The sequence below is a fragment of the Poecilia mexicana genome, unplaced genomic scaffold (genome assembly GCF_051168715.1).
Source record: "Poecilia mexicana isolate PSO_F unplaced genomic scaffold, ASM5116871v1 scaffold_18, whole genome shotgun sequence".
In the NCBI taxonomy this organism is placed as follows: Eukaryota; Metazoa; Chordata; class Actinopteri; order Cyprinodontiformes; family Poeciliidae; genus Poecilia; species Poecilia mexicana.
In genome coordinates this window covers 6,355,239-6,371,870 of record NW_028263387.1, presented here as the reverse complement: position 1 = coordinate 6,371,870, position 16,632 = coordinate 6,355,239, and the positions used below count along the sequence as shown (strand labels likewise).

At 38.0% G+C, this 16,632-nt stretch overlaps 1 protein-coding gene across 3 annotated transcripts; it reads left to right on the top strand.

The window, feature by feature from the left end:
- Positions 1-836: 836 nt before the first annotated feature.
- Positions 837-16,002, top strand: LOC106912199 (uncharacterized). Of its 3 annotated transcripts, none has more exons than XM_088016123.1 (22): positions 837-872; positions 1,707-1,782; positions 2,504-2,569; positions 2,763-2,822; positions 2,903-2,977; positions 4,056-4,115; positions 4,187-4,246; positions 5,927-5,983; positions 6,895-6,957; positions 7,045-7,107; positions 7,235-7,321; positions 8,136-8,195; positions 8,301-8,354; positions 10,010-10,081; positions 10,530-10,607; positions 10,923-10,976; positions 11,834-11,875; positions 13,245-13,322; positions 13,422-13,461; positions 13,547-13,592; positions 14,364-14,778; positions 15,302-16,002. In XM_088016123.1, the coding sequence occupies exons 2-22, from the start codon at positions 1,711-1,713 to the stop codon at positions 15,779-15,781; spliced, it is 2,082 nt and encodes a 693-aa protein (XP_087872249.1). In that variant the 5' UTR covers positions 837-872; positions 1,707-1,710; the 3' UTR covers positions 15,782-16,002. The 3 variants fall into 3 exon arrangements, with proteins under 3 accessions (XP_087872249.1, XP_087872248.1, XP_087872250.1); XM_088016122.1 differs by having other exon boundaries at positions 6,892-6,957; XM_088016124.1 differs by lacking the exon at positions 5,927-5,983 and having other exon boundaries at positions 6,892-6,957.
- Positions 16,003-16,632: the final 630 nt, after the last annotated feature.

Below are 16,632 nucleotides of genomic sequence, written 5' to 3'. Positions count from 1 at the left end.
ACCATTAAATGAAGCTGTATATTTCAGTTTGCAGCAAAAGAGGTTGTGGATTTTCCTGTTTCCACTGCGGTGGTCTACAGCATGAGGTTTACATTGCTGTGAGACTTATTCTTAACAGTGGTGATTATAACATTAATATTCTTATTTTGAGTGGTAATGAAATTTTTTTATCATGACTATAATTTGTATGTTTTGATAAAAAAAATATGTACTTAGCCATAACTTAATACATCAATATGTGAAAACAGTTATTTAACAACATTGTTTGTCAATAACTTAATAAGTACAATAATTTCATTTCCTGAAGTTATTAAAAGTAGATGCAGTTGAGGGTCCTTATTTTCCTTATTTTACATTAGAACGGGATTGACCAAAAAGTTTACACTGATCTTTTCAGGAAGTCTTTATTTTTGTGCCCTGCTATCGGCCAGCTTCCCTCCTCCTTTATCAGAAATGAAAAATTATAAATGCACACTTCGTGTTGGAAACCTGTGTTTGTTGACTGACTTTTATTTGTGAGGCTTACGAGGCAAACGCTGAAAAAAAGAAGAAGATCGATTCTCTTCGCGTTTAAAATGACACAAAACAGCGTAAAAAGACCTCCACACAAGACCTCGTTTATTTATGTATGTATTTTTATTTTGATGGCTGCCGATTAAACTGAAAGTTACAACATTGACATGATTATATGAGTAGTTTTTACCGAGAAATCGATCAGAAGCGCCGTGAAAATGGTCAGATCCGCCGAATCCACTTCTCTGGCTGCAATGCGCGCTCCCGACACAGGGGGAACAGATTTTCACAGGGTCTTGTGAGAAATTCTGTTCCCCTGTGAGGCTTTTATTGACTTTTTGCCTGACTGCACGGCTGAGGTAGGCTCTTTTCGCTCAGTTTTGTGTCCTTGTTGCCCCGCATTCCGTTGGATATAATGTAAAGGTCGCTACGAAAGCGGGTTGGGGATTAAAAAAAAAAAAAAGAGGTGACCGTTGTATTCAGTTTAAAGAGCTGTTTCCTTTGTTTTCGTTAGCAGAAAGTTACAACGTGACATTATCAGTCAGCTAGACTGTTCGCCTCTACGTCACGCCCCTCACGAAACTTTCACAGGGAGTTTATGTTTCTAGTTTTAACTGTAAGTCTGAGTGCATGTAAATGTGTCTGTCATGAACACGAAGCCGGAAGAACAAACTGTATTTGCTTATGCTGATTTGTTTTGAGCTCATCGTGCCATGCTTACAGCTTTAGGTAGGTAGAAAAAATAGGCAAAAATGCTACTGAAGTATTGAGTAACATCTGCTTTAATGTTTTAAAATGTTAAAAGACAAAAAGGTAAAGCTATATGCAAATTCTGGTATTTTAAACCCTACAATGGAAAACAAAAAATGTCAATGAATGGCAAAATGACACATTTTAAGCACAAGAAACACTCTTCTAAATCAATTTCCTTTAAATGCAACATCTATATCTCCATTTGAGCAAACTGTAGGTGTCTGTACCTGCTGTATTTTTCCATAACATGTTTGCTCTTGATTCAGTGGAGTAACTTATAGCAGGTAGATTAGCCAGAAAGTTTACTTTCTTCAAATAAGACAAGTGATACATCCTGCTAACATTATTCAAGTAAGAGTAAAATCTACACCTAAAAATAAAATATTCCCCCTAAAATGTTCAAGTAAATGTAACTGGTTACTGCTCACCTCTGCTTACAGCACCATGGACATGTTCAGAAGAGACAAGGGGTCACCTGCCCAGACTCCTGTGGTTCCTCCAAGACCCACTAAAGAGGTGAGGAAATGCAGGACAATAACTTATGTACTTGTTCTTGCATGAAACAATAAGGCGTAACATTATGACTACTACGTAATGCTGCCAGGAAGGGCTGCAAAGATCCCGGAAGGTGTGGTATTTGACCTCAATTAGCAGATCCTTTTAAGCATTGTAAGCTGATGTTGCATGATCAACAAAATACTTCTGTTTTCTTTACTCTACTTTAAATTTTATGTTGTGTTCTTTCATTCATGTGCCATTCTACATTTATTCTCAGATTTGTGATTCTTTCCATAAAGGGTATAACTGGCTGCTTGGACAGCAGCATCTGTATTTCCTACCCGAACTTTCCTTAAATCATCCATCATATGGTTTCTGATTTCTTGCTTACATATCATTATATGTAAGCAATAATGATATTGCTTACATATGCTAGGGAACTTTGCAACACACCTGCAAAGTTCCCTAGCATGCTAGGTAACTTTGTGTTCCCTAGCAACACACATGAACCCCACCATCCACATGTCCTAAAGCAAACGTGGGTCATCAGATCAGGCTACTTTCATCTGTTGCCCATTGTTGGCACCGTTGGAGAGGAGACGAAGGTTTACCATAGGTACCCTGACTTGTCTGTAACGTACTGTATGTTCTGATACCTTTCTATTAAACTCAGGGTTAGCTTCTCACTTGTAACAATAACTTCCTAACCATGTTTAAAAGTTTTTTTATGCGTTACTAGGAGCTGGACAACCCCATCAGACACAGCCTCAAAACGGAGGATCCTGCATCAAATGCAGCCCTAAAGGTAAATGTTCAAACTTGATTGTAAATATGATGTCAGTGAACTTACAGCCCTCATTTCTTCTTGGAAAACACAAATGATCTTGACCCAAAGACAAAGGTGCGATATCATTTATCTATTCAGCCTCTAATTGAGAATCGGTAAGCTCTGTTTGCTTTAATTCATGGAGGTTTTGTTGTGTTTCCGTTGGGAGCAGCAGAAGACGGGAGTGATGGGGGTTGTGCAGAAGGTCAATCCCTTCAAGTCATCATCAAAGGTAGAAAAACAAAGGTTTCATTTAATGAGTAACCAATAGCTTTTTGACTTGCATAACTTTGACTTGTTTCTTCTACTTAGGCAACCTCTTCGTCATCGAATGTCGGCCAAACTTCTTCCTCTGAATCGTCAGAACAGGCAACAGACTCCACACAGGTGAGTGAGGATAGTTTTGTTTGTGTTGTTGAACAGGCACGAGGATCTATGTTCAGAAAGGAGGCTACTAACTCAGGCAGGTTGTTTTCCATTCAAATCGGTATCAGAAAACTGGAGATCTTATCATTGTGTCACCAGTAAGCCTCTTCTAATTGAACTTTTCAGAGCTAGGTGATATAAAAAATATATAGGATTTGCGCTAACTTGTCTAGGTGTCTTTTGGAAGAATGTCTCTTGACTCCAAATTCCTTGAGATGGAATAATACTGTAATAAGACTGGTATAAAGAAGCAGCACAAAACGGATGACAAAATGCTAACCTGTAAAATAAAATGCTGACTTGTGATTTAGTGAAATGGCATGGATGGAATTTTTAATGTACAAATAGGAAATCCATTGAATTTAACCAACTGCCAGCTCTTCTTTTTATGTTATTAATTTGTTTTCATTATATTTTCATTTAACAATATGGATATATCATTTGAATAGTTGGGGTGTCATTTTACATATTTTCTTAAAGAAACTGAGCACTAGGGGTGGACAACATGAACTTAAATTTGTTAACACAATATTTTGAGGGATTTATTGTGATAATAATGTACAAAATTGCAAACACTAACTGCTTTGCAATGCAAATTGACTTTCTTTCCTGTCTCTGAGCCTTTGGTTGTTCCTTGATGCCAAGATTTGAATGTTTGCAGTCCTGGTGGATGACTCATTCACCTTTTTCATTTTTCTTTTTCAAAACAATCAATTTTTATATTAAACACAATGGCACACACAGTATATCCTGCATTGTCTTGGTTTTCAAAAAATGTGTATTTAAATTCCATGTTTATAAAAAAAATGGCAAGGCAGATTGTGGTTTGCTTCATCATTTTAAGGCTTGAAGTTTTCCTAGTTTAAAATATATTTGACATTTCATAGGCTCCACCTGTCCTCAGTTTTCTAGTTGAGAACAAAAATGTGTGCTCCAGAGGATAACTGTTATACAACACACCTTGTTGGGCCAATCAGAACAGCTTTGTGTGTGAAGTTTCATGGTAGATGGGGAAATGCCCGTGTCACTTCTGTTCCAGAACCCTGGGATGCTAAAAGGAGTCATGCAGAAAGTGAACCCGTTCAAGTCCGCCTCCCAGGTAACTACAGTCCTGTCTTTCTGATCTGTGTCAGACGGCAAAGTTTCCACTGAGCTTGCTCTCTCACACAGGTGCCTAAAACTCCATCCTCAGACTCATTGGAACAAGAAAGGAGCCCAGACTCGTCTCAGGTAGGGAAGTTGCTGAAACTTAACCCAAAGTCCTTTGTTTCAGGTCTTTGTTCCTTTTCTCACATCCTATTTAGAATCACACCCATTTCTAACTCTGGCTGGGAGCTATAGCTCTTCTTTTGTTCCTTTTGAACAGTTTTTTTTTCTTTCAAATGAGATGTTATGCCCTATTTGTTCCTCCTGCATATTAACCAGTGAGACATTTAGGAGCATACTTTTCTTTAAACAGTTTGGTCCAACTAAGACTGAAGGTCCAACTCAATAAATGTATAGTTCACCCTTCTTGTAAAACCAAATGTCAATGTTAGTTTTTAATAATGTTTTGTTAAAAATAGTGATTTTATTGGATAAAATTCACTGTTGGAGCCAAACAACTTCCGCCTTTGTATTTGACTAGGAGATGTCACAGTAGATGTGAGTCTGCAGAGTGGAGTTCACCATGCAAAGTACAATTATTTGTGATTTTAAAACTGTTTTATAGCATGTTGTGTCCTATTTTCAATCACTAAGGATTAATACAATGCCTGCCCACCTTGTGCTTCAACTCTTCTGGGAAGGTTTAAGGTTGAGTTTCATTAGTATTTTGACTCTTTCTTTCAGAGTCAGATATGTGTGGTCAGACACTGATGCTGGATGAGAAAGACTGCCTTGCATTATCAGGTCTAATTCATCTTGAAAGGTGTTCTATTAGATTGAGATCTGGGCTGTATAGGGGCCAGTCAGGTTCTTCCACACCAGACTCACTCATCCATGTCTTTGTAAACATGTCTTTATGCACTGGCTTCCAGTCATGTAGGAACAGAGTTTCTAGCCTCAAGCTGTTCTGAAAAAATTAGTTGTTTAGACACAGGTGCATGTTACCATGTGTCTCCTACATGTTTGACACAGCAAATGTTGAAGAAGGTGCTGTTGTCGAAGGAGGTCAACATTAACCCTCTTGGGCTACATGCAAAATGTTGTTTGTGTTGAAAAACCAAGCTAGTAAAGCACATCACCCAGTTTTGCAGGGTAATCGGTGTTCAAGTTGTTTACCCTGTAAACGACGTGGAAGCATCTGGCTGTGGAGATGCATTTATTAAACCGACAGGAAGGCTGTTCAGCGTCGGATTAAAACCTGTTGGAGGCCTAAAAAAACAACTTGACTAGGACCATAAACAACTTTCTAGGACGACCATAAACAGCTCAGCAGATATCTTCCATCCCTCCACTCTGACTGAGAAAACCATAGACAGTTTGTGTTTTGTGATTATAAAGTTGCAAAATGTAGAAAGATTCAAGAGATATAAACAGTTTTACAAGTCATCGTTAAAGGCCAAAATAAAAAACGATTGGCTACTGAGTCAGTGAATAAGTCTTACCATGATCACGCTGTGTGACCGGCGGTTTCACTGAAATTTGCAACTTCCAGTTATTAAATTTCTTGGAATTCATTTGAGGTTACTGATAAATTTAAACTAAATGTAAAAGCGACTAATTCCGCCCCAGGTTGCATGGCTCTGCCTAAATTACTGGCAAATCAAAGCAGCTGACTGAGATATTTTGAAACTCGATGTTGCCTAAACAAAGTGCTGATTGTGTCGAGCTAATAAAAGATCTCCAACAGAAGCTGCTGTCTTGATAATGAGATTCCAGGAAGATGTTGACTAGTTTGTCTTTGGCTGATCTGTGTTTGTGTTGCAGAGTCCTATGTTCAAAGGAGCCATGCAGAAAGTGAATCCCTTCAAGTCTTCAGCACAGGTATCGACTAGTTCAGTTGGTTTGCATCCTGGAAAGATGTTCATGTTTCTACTCTTTCTAGATACACATTTACCTTGTCTGCTAACTTCTAAATTTAATTTGTCTATCATTTTGTCATTCAGTGTTTTGTTTTCGCCCCCTCTTTTTCATAAACCAACAGCACATTAATATAGGTGCTCCTCAGGGCTGTGTTAAAGCCCCTGTTCCATTTATTTCACTTTCTTTATGAGTAACTCTTGAGGATATTTTGAAATGCTCATGTTGACGTCCTGTGCTCCTGTTTACAACAGAGTTTATAAGTTTTAGACTTAACGTTTTGACTTGTATTATAATGGTTTTATTCTGTCAGGCTGTTCTCTTCAGTCTACATAGGTAGGGGATGTCGGTTTGCATCTGCGAGGTGCATTGGCACCTCAGATGAAGTGAAATCAAAAGCGGCTCATATGGTTTATATAGCCATGGAAGTGAGTGGTATCTAAGGATATCTCTCTTGAGGTAAACTGAAAGTAGGAATTCTTACAAAATTTCTTCCAGCCACTTATTTTGTGATTTATGGAGTTCACAACTCCTACCTGAACTGTAAACCTCTCTAGTTGGTTACAGTGGACTCTATTTGGTGGAATCACAGTAAAGGGGGCTGAACATTATTATTTTTTTTTTTTGTGAAACCATAAATCCCTTTCCTACAATTTCACATCTATGCAGTGCTGTGTGCTGACCTATTACCTAAACCCAATAAAATCTATTGAACACTGTCTTTTCCACATCACAAATGTGGACAAAGTTCAGTGGTGTAAACACTTTTTGCAAGCGTAACGACTAGAAATTTCCCATCTTGATTGAAACCAGGATTTCTGTGGGGCATTTGCACTAAAGTATCTAATTTCTTTTCTCATTTGTGTTTAAAGCAGCCCAATAGCGACGCTCACGGTGACCCTGCACAGGAGTCTGACGGAGACCTTCAAGACAAACGGGTAAGCTGCATTCTCTCCCGTCTTTTCCAGATAACCTGTTTGTGCTGAGTTTCGATTCTAATCTGGTTCTAATGCTTCATCACGTAGAATCCAGGGGTGATGTCAAGCATGATTCAGAAAGTCAACCCATTCAAATCCTCCCAGCCCAAGGTATTTTTAAAAAAAGTCCTGATATGTGGTGTCTGACTGTCTAGGAAACCTAGAGGGACATTTGGAAACTTGTTTACACACAGTTCCTCCTCATTGTCTGTTGGCTTTTCTCTGGCTTTCATTTCAGCCCCTTCAGGACACTCGGTCTCTACACAGTGACATCTCCTCTTCCTCTGGAAGCCTAACGGACAACAACAATGTGCCAGAGAAGCAGGTTGGTGCAAAGAACTAAGATTTATTTAGATCTGCACCTTAAACACACATTTCCTGACATAAAAGTGATACAAAGGGGCTGAACTAGACAAAACTCTAAAATGGCAGATGCACAACTGTTATCTAAGAAGAAAGTTCATTGGGAGAAAACTTCTGCTCTGATTTACATAGAGCATTACACTAATGGTGTAATATTTATAGTTACCACAAGATGGCGCACAATGCAATGATTTCAAACTACGACTTGTTGAAACTTGCTGGACGTATTTACAGGTGCAAATCAATGAACTGGAATATCATTGAAAATTTCAGTCATTCAACTTTAAATGTGGACCTCATAATTTAGACATTAAGTGTTTGTTTTTGTTAATCTTGATTATTATGGCTTACAGTTAATGAAAACCCAAAAATTCAGATTTTCAGGAAATTTCAATATTACAAAAGACTAATAAAAACCTAAAATAATGAAATGAAGATATTCTGTGGTTTGATTAGATTTAAGCCATAATCATAAAATATAGGAATAAATATTTAAAAGTCCCTATGTAATTACACCATATAAGTTAAATTTATTAGAATTTTGTTACTAAGCATATTCTACCTTGTGCTTTCATAACATATTAATGTGCATCTGCAACCTGGCGACTATAGTCGAGGCATATTAGGGGGAAACTAATAAGATGGGTTTTGACTTTGACGAGTATTGTCAGTGTCATTCTTGGCATAACCACTAGGTGTTGCCAAAGGACGTGATTTCAAAACTTAGGAGCAGATCTATTTCTTTTATTCAGTATCTTTTTATGTTTTTATTGTAGAATCCTGGGATGTTTAAAGGGATGATGCAGAAAGTAAACCCCTTCAAGTCACGCACACAGGTAAAGATTTAATCAACTTCACATCAGAAGAACCCATTTTCACAAGCTATAAACCTCTGATATTTTTAATCTTATTTAACTTTTCACTGATCTCTGCTGACACAGGTGACGGATGACGCTTGTGAGACTGACTCACCTGTTCCGTCTGATATGACAGAGGTAAATATAGCAGAGAAAGCAACAAAAGACATTTAGCTTAGTATGAAAGGTTCAGCAGTCATGAGCTGTTTTATGACCTCATGAAGCTCTTTAACGCATTAAGTTTTCTTTGTGTGTCACCGTTGGAAAGTTAAACCCACGTACAGGTACACCTCAAAGAATTTGTCTGTCGTCAAAGTTCAGCATTTTTACTGTTGCTTCAGAAAGTGAAACTGGTGTATATAGTTATTAAACATGGTGTAAATGTAAAACCTTTTAATTTTTTTAAATAATTTTGATGATTATGGTGTGAAATTAATGAAAATGCCAAAGGTGCTTTGATAGGTCATCTTCATTTTTGGTCTGGTGTTTCTCATCGTCTTCTCTGAGGTCCAGGTCGCATTGTGTACCAATTCAGAACAGTTATTGGATCTGCTTTTGACACCTTCGGCAGTCTGGACGGGTGCTAATTCCTGCTGGAAAGCTAAGACTTTTCAGCATAAGGAAACACAAAAGGGCTTTAAAACTTCATGGCAGACAACTTTAACTGTGAACTTCAGAAAACCCAGTGAACCAACACCAGCAGACACCAAACCATCACTGACTGGAAACTTCACACTGGACCTCAAGCAAAGTGGATTTTCCATAGCTCTCCACTCTTCCTCTCAGCTTTGTGATAATGGTTACCAAACAAAATAGAAACTTTAAGTTCATCTGAATAGATAACTTTGGACGATTGAGCAACAGTCCAGTTCTTTCTCCCCAGCCCTGCTCAACTGATGCGGTGGACTGTACCCTCAGTCCACTCCTTCTGAAGTTGCCACAGATTCTTGATTACCAACGCTTGTTCACATTTCTGACCATGTCTCACTTCCATTCAATGCTCAGTGAATATGTTTGGATCTGGCATATTGAATACCCCCCTCTTTTGCAATGTCTTTTTGTGACTTGCCTTCCTTGTGGAGGGTGTCTGACTGTCTTCAGGACATCTGTCCAGTCAGCAGTCTTCCCGTTTATCGTGTACGCCATAATATGACCATAACATTGACTCATTCACAGCAAAAACACAAAATCTTACTGAGTATTTTTGGTCTAGTTTCTAGTGCATATATCTTATCACACTTGAAATAAGACAAAACTAATTTGCAAGTAACTTTTCAACAAGATATAGTTACTTGTTTTAAGTCATTGATTCATTAGTATTGATATACTAGCTATATGTGAAATAATCTACCAGTGGAACTAGTACTTTTTCATCAATATGAAGAATTGTTGACTTAAAAAAAGCTACTATATCCTGCTGAAAAGTCACTTACTAGTTAATGCTGTCTCATTTTGAGTAGACCAAGATATTTGCACTAGAAACTAGATCATTAATACTTAACTTTTTTGGTGGTTTTAAAATTGGCTATTACATGAGACACCAAATTTTGGATTTCCATCATCCTGTAAGCTATAATAAAGGCTTAAAATATTTCACTCAACATATATTGAATTCAGATACAACGTATATTTGCTTTCTGACAGGAGGGAAGTGTCTTTTTTGAGCTGTACCTGTATATCAAAAATGGCTTGCATTTACTACATTAGAATCCGGTCCATCAATATTGTGTGTAGTTTGTTCTGTTTAACTAATGGAGCTGATGTTGACTCAGTATTTCACTCTGATTCATCAGGTTGAGCGAGCTATACACAGTGAGAACTCCAGCAGCTCTGAAAGTCTAGACGACAGCGCTATAGAGAGACATGTAAGTTATGACGTAGATGTCGTTATAGTGGGTGACTTGTCATCCGTCATAGATTCAGATGTAAAAATAGAAGTCTGATGTCTCGCTACAACAATGCTAAGCATGTGACTGGGTAAAAATCACATGGTGGTGGTGTTAACTTACTGGAAGCAATGTTATTTGATAGTGGTTTGTTTTTTTAATGATCAGTTCTTGATATGAGGGTGTAGATATCTCATCAGTCTTTTGGGAAAATAGTTTCTCTTAGAATATTCATTCCCTCAGGTAACACAGTGAGGGAATGTGTTACCTAAGTTGATTTATATCAGGTGTTTTTGACTCGAGGTCTAGAGTTGAAGGTCCCTTATTTAGAGAATACAATAAAATCAATTACATTATATATGTGTGTGTATATATGTACTTATTTTAAATTGGCCCGAGTTACAAACTAAACCATTGCCCTCTCCAGACTATTTGGTACACAGACGCTGACACCATGCCAGAGGTGGGAAACCAGCCAACAGAGATCTCAAGGAAAAGGACTAAGGTTGGTCGCCATAAACATTACCCAATCTTTATGAAAACCCCAGTTTTTGTAGTGGTGGTGTTTGTTTTTTCCTACCATGTGGTTCTCTTTAGATTATCTGGAAAAACATCTCAACACTGGGAATAATAATAATAATAATAATAATAATAATAATAATAGGATATTTTTCATGTCATTTCAAGAATAACACAGTGGGGACTGTTTGGATTTTGTCAAGCTGAATCTTCACTGCCATTATTAACACGCACTGGATGCACCATAGCATAACAGGACCTAGTTGTGAAAGTAACATTTGAATGTGTCTTTGTCTTCCAGACTTTCATTATCAAAAGAATTCTTCCCAAATCGTTTTTTGGGTCTGGATCCAAGGTAAAGTTGGTGTGTATACGTTTCTGGCCGCCTAGCAACATTTTAGAAAGTTTAAAACAAACAAAAATCAACATTAAACATATTTTTTGTTGGAGTTGACATAACACAACGTACAAGAGGTGGCTCTGGTGCTGAAATTGGGAGGATCTTGTGCGTGGCTAAAGCAATGCTAGGCTAGGTGAAAGGTTTTTCTCCAAATGAATGAAGCTACTGTTTACCTTTTTCTCCCAGTCATTCCATTCTTCACCTTACCCATGAACCTTACGGGGGAAAAAAATACACTTAAAATTAAGTTCAACAGATGTGGGAAGCATCACAGTACTTCTAACATTTTGAATTCATCAGCTGTTCAAAATGTTTGCTTCTCTTCTATTTTCAAGCACAGCTTCTCCTGAAGAAACTCTAAAACAAATGTTCAGGGATCTGTTCTGCCTCAGCGCACGCCACCGAAGCGCTTTAATGACAAGAAAGCATGCGATTCACGTACACGTTACAAATGGCCTGTAACAATCACACACTGAGTGTAACAGCAGGTTGACTGCAACCTTTACCCTCCTTGATCCTTTAACAAGATATACACGTAGTGAAAAAGGCATCTTAATCCTGCCTTTAAGTGATTTTTGGAAAGAAGCTTTTGAGTCGTCTTCCCTCATTAATGCTGCTGTTATGGTAACCTGTTAATATAAAGGTATGGAAAAAACTTAGATTTTAGTTTATCGCTAATTAGGACTGGCAATGCATAAAATAAGCCACTTCCAGGCACCAGTCAATTTGACTATTCATTCGTTTTTTGTATTTTTTTCTGATAATCCAGTATCTTTATCCTGCAATACATTCATGTTCCTTATTCTTTACAGGAATCTGCAAATCCATCATCAGATGCTCAGGCGCAGCCTCAGGTTTGTAGTTTAGAATGTGAAAGTTGTAAAAAATGTTGTAGGTGTTGATCACCATTTCACCTTGAGCTAGTCGCATAGTTTTCGCAAGTTATTTTTTTTTAATATGTTTTTTTTTTCCTTTTAAGTGATTTCATCCAATAGACGAAAGTCAAACAAATCCAAAGCAACGGATATAAAGTGTATATTTTAGCAGCACTTGTCATTGCTTTCACTTTTTATCGAGTAGATTTGGGAATTGGTTGGGGAATTTTATTTTATTTTTTTAATGCGTTTCTTGTCAATCCAGTTAAAGGGCTACTTCCTGGCAACTGGCTGCAATTGCGTAACTCACCCTGCCACTTGCCAAGTTATCTAAACACGGTAGAACAACAACAACCTATTGTCTTCACTAAAACTGTTGTCACTTTGTATGAGCTGTGGCAATTGTAGCACAGTTTCAGAAAAGGGAACTGTGTCCTCTAATAACCTGATGAGCTCGAAGCATCCCACGGTGTTTTTAAGGTCATTGGGCTCCTGTCGGGAAATGTTGCTGCATTTCCTGTTGGCAAGTGGATATCACACATGAAGGTCATCACATGAAAAGTTGTTTTTGTTTTCCACTCAAGGAGAGCTGAACTGAAATTTTTTTTTTTTTTTTTTTTGCACACTTGACTTGAGACAAAACAAAGGTACAAGTAACTTTTCATCAAGATAGGAGTTTTTTTTTTTTAAGTAAATAATTTCTTAATATCGAAACTGAAGTACTAGTTCCACTGGCAAATTATTTCATACTTCCCATGTTATAAGTTGGGAAACAAATCTTCCAGTGGAACTAGTATTTTTTTTTCTTTAGTCAGAAAAAAGACAAAACCAAGATATTTGCATTAGAAACTAGACCAAAATCACTTAAGATTTTATTTTAGCAGTGCGCAATATTCTGGGTTTCCTTTAAATAGAAATTACTTTGATTAGTAAAAATTACTGCACTGTTTGACAACTAGGATCAGTTGGAATGTATGCAATTGAATAGAAGTGATTTTTTTTTTTTTTTTTTTTTTTTTTTTTTGTAAATTGCCTCACAAAGACATTTAAATAAACAGAAGCCAACTGAATTCTAAATGCATAAATAAGGAGAAAACTTTCTGGAATAAAGACTCGCCAAGATCAGATTAGGACAGGAAAGTAGATCAATACATTTACATTTAGGTTGTTATTAACAGGGTGAACATTGCAATCATCTGATAAGAGCTGACATGATAACATGAGTTCACTGAAGAGACAATTTTACTAAGATGTATCATTTCTGAATTGGACATTTGAATCTTTTTGATGCCGTCTGTCATTTGGTCTTTTTTAAAGTTAACTCTAAAATATGTTATCCTTGCTGTAGGAGAACGTTGAAGTTCAAACACTACAGCTGGCTGAAGTACCAGTACCTGGTGAAGGAACACAACTGGACCCTCTGGACGTACGCCTGTTTCTTTTGATCTACGCTTCACTGATTATATTTGAGTAGCCAGACGCATCCTGAAAAACATTTAAAAAATATATATATATATATTTGCAGGATGAGGAAGGCCTCCTCTCATGGTGGAAAACTGTTGAAGGTAGCTTTGCTCTCAGTAGTTTTTGTTCACTGCAGCTGAAACTTCATAAAGGTAACTTTTTTTTTTTGTCTTCTCTGACTCCAAGGATGGGATGAGTGGAATGAAGCGAACCAGAATGATGATCCTGAAGAGTATGTAAAACAAATGAGCATGTTGAATTTTTTTTTTTTTGAGTTTGATTTAAAATGAAGAGCAAGAAATTGCTAATTTAAGACTATACTTGTTTGAACTGCGGCTTAAATGTTCATTTTATGGTTTCTTCTATAGCTTTATTTTTCTAATCATCTCCATTGATGATCATACATTTCAAATTAGGCATCCGTTTATATGGAGAGTCCCAATCCAATGTGTGTGTCAGAACTGTATTTGGTACCTTTGCTTGGAACATAATGAAACTAATTTCATTGGATGCATGTGAAAGGGGACAGTTTAATCAAACGCATGACAATTCATGAGCTATGAAATGCCAGTTAGCCAAAAGGCTATTTGTAGTCTCATGGCCAGGAGGTAAAAAAAAAAAAAAAAAGCAATAAAATACGAGAATGAGTAAGATACTGTAAGTAGATGAGATTAGACTTAAAAAAAACAACAAAAAAACCCTAACCCTCTACGAAGGGAAGGAAACGTAACTTAAGACGATACGATACAAATAAATAACACAGCACAACATGTTAAGCAGTGTTTCTCTCCCACAGTGAGAAACACTGATGGAGAACCACTAAAAACTTTGAAGTATTACATTATTTTGATTAAACAAATCCACAGAAAACGTTGTGGGAAAAGCTGATTCTTGGCATTCAATTAGCATATCCCTAATTTCAACCTTACATAAGATGCATATTTGTAGTTGCCATTTCTTTTACCTTTTTTTTTTTTTTTTTTTTTTTCATTCTGTTGATTAGAGTGGTGGAACAAGCCGCCGACCGAGTCTTCATGGCCGCGCGTCTTTTCGTTCGTTTTTTCAACCAGCGCGGCGCCTCCCTCCAGCAGCGAATCCTGGAACTCCTCTCCTTGGCCGACTTGGCAGACAACTTCCACAAGAAGACGGTGACGGCCAGCGTGGGCGGCGGGGTGGCCAGCGTCGCCGGGTCAGTCACCACCATCACCGGGCTCATTCTGGCGCCCTTCACGGCGGGGACGTCGCTCATCGTCACAGCGGTGGGCATCGGCATCGCCACGGCGGGCGGCCTGACGTCTGCCTCGGCCAACATCACGGACACATTGCATTCAAAGACCGACCGCAAGAAGGTGGAGAAGATGATCCAAGATTACCAGGATGAAATTAAGGACATCAAGGACTGCTTGGAGTTCTTACAGGTCAGAACGTGCACACATTCTAGACGTTGGACTAGATTAGTATGACGACGTATTGGGGCCACCGTTGATAAAAAAAAGAAAAAAAAAAATATCCTCAAATTTTCTAGAAAAAGCTCAGAACATTTCCAAAAGCTGAAAATGTTAAACTTTTTAAATTAAGAACATTTTTAAGTTGAAAATGTTCAACTCTTGAAACTCAGACATTTCCAAGTCTTTTCTAGAAATGTTTTTGGCAGAAATTTACAATTTTTTTTTTTCCTTGAACATTTTCAACTTTTGAAAAATGTTCTAAATTCAAAAAGTTGATCACTTTCAACTTGTGTTCTGAGTTTTTTTCCTAGAAATTTTGACAGTTGAGGGTTGTTTTTTTTTGTTTGTTTTTTTTGGCAGAAATGTATTTTATTTTGATGCACAGTTGCCCAAGTATATTAGTTTTTCTTTTTGTGTGATGATTTCTTAGTGTCAGTTGTTTAGAAATGTGTTGGATGCCGATTCATAAGAGCAAAACTCGCGATCCTTTCAGGAAGGGATGGAGACGCTCGAGGAGTGGAACTTCGAGAAGTACGCCGAGAGCATCTCGAAGAAGCACCTGAATCAGAACGTCAAACATGTAATGAAGGAGGGCGGTCGGGCTGGGAAGGCTTTAGTCATCAACACGGAAAGCCTGATCAGCACCGTCCAGGTTCTGAGCGTCGCCGGCGGCGCTGCTAAAGCCGCGCAGGTGATGAGCGTCACCACGGGAGTCATGTCGGGCCTCTTCCTGGCTCTGGACGTGTTCTTCCTGGCGAAGGATTCCATGGAGCTGAAAAAGGGCGCGAAGACAGAGTTTGCCGCTAAGATCCGAGAGGTGTGTAAGGACCTGCAGGACGGGTTGCTGGAGCTGAACCGAATCAAAGAAGAGCTGCAAAAAACTATGGATGGGATAGAGGTGGAGGTTGAAGAGGAGGAGGATGAGGAGATGTTGAAGTCTGACCTGAAGAAGCTTATTGAACTTGAAGACTGAGGGGTGGTGGCAACGCATTTAAAATCAAGCATCCCGGTTTTAAGAAGACAAAGAAACCAAAATGGGGCAATAGCTTTGGTAGTTTTTTCCAGCCGTTGCTGAAAAGATGTTACTTTTTTCAAAAATATTTTACTAGATTCTTTTTAAATATACTTGACTAAAATGTTGTAATTATTCTGAATGTGTGCCTTTTCCTCTTTAATAAAAGTAGTTTATTTGTATTTTATGTTTGGCTAATGACGTAACATGTGGATGGCTGAAACCAGGAAGTAGAGACACACGGAGACCAGTTTTGATCAGAAAATATTCCAGTAAACACTGCATGAACACCGCGTGCTTGTGCTGCAATGCCAGCATGAAGGCCTGAAAAAATGTGGAAGGGCCACCTTATCAAAGCACGTCTGGAGGAAAAAAAAAATTGTCAGATGTTTTCAGCATGAACAGTAAACTGGAAACCATAGAACAATGGAAGTTAAAATGCAGCCAATAATGAGTAATTATGGTCACTAAGATGTTTTGTATCATAGCCATGTTTTTGGTTGCAAAATTGTTGAAAAACAGAGTTGGCGCCTTCGTGTTAATATCCAGGTGACACTTATCACTCAAAACGTCATAAAACTGATCATTTTAAAGAAAAAACCCTCACTTGAGTCCAGATGGAAGACGATACACTCAACCCCACCCAGTGTGGATGACTGACCTGGTCAAATGACTTTTCACTGTAACAGAGATGACGTTTCTGGTTGGTGGAAAAGGAGGCTACAACTAGTCAAGTTCAAATGGAACTTCAAAAGTTTAAAAATTGACAACAGACTTTGTTCCACTGAGACTGGCTGAATGCAAACGCAATA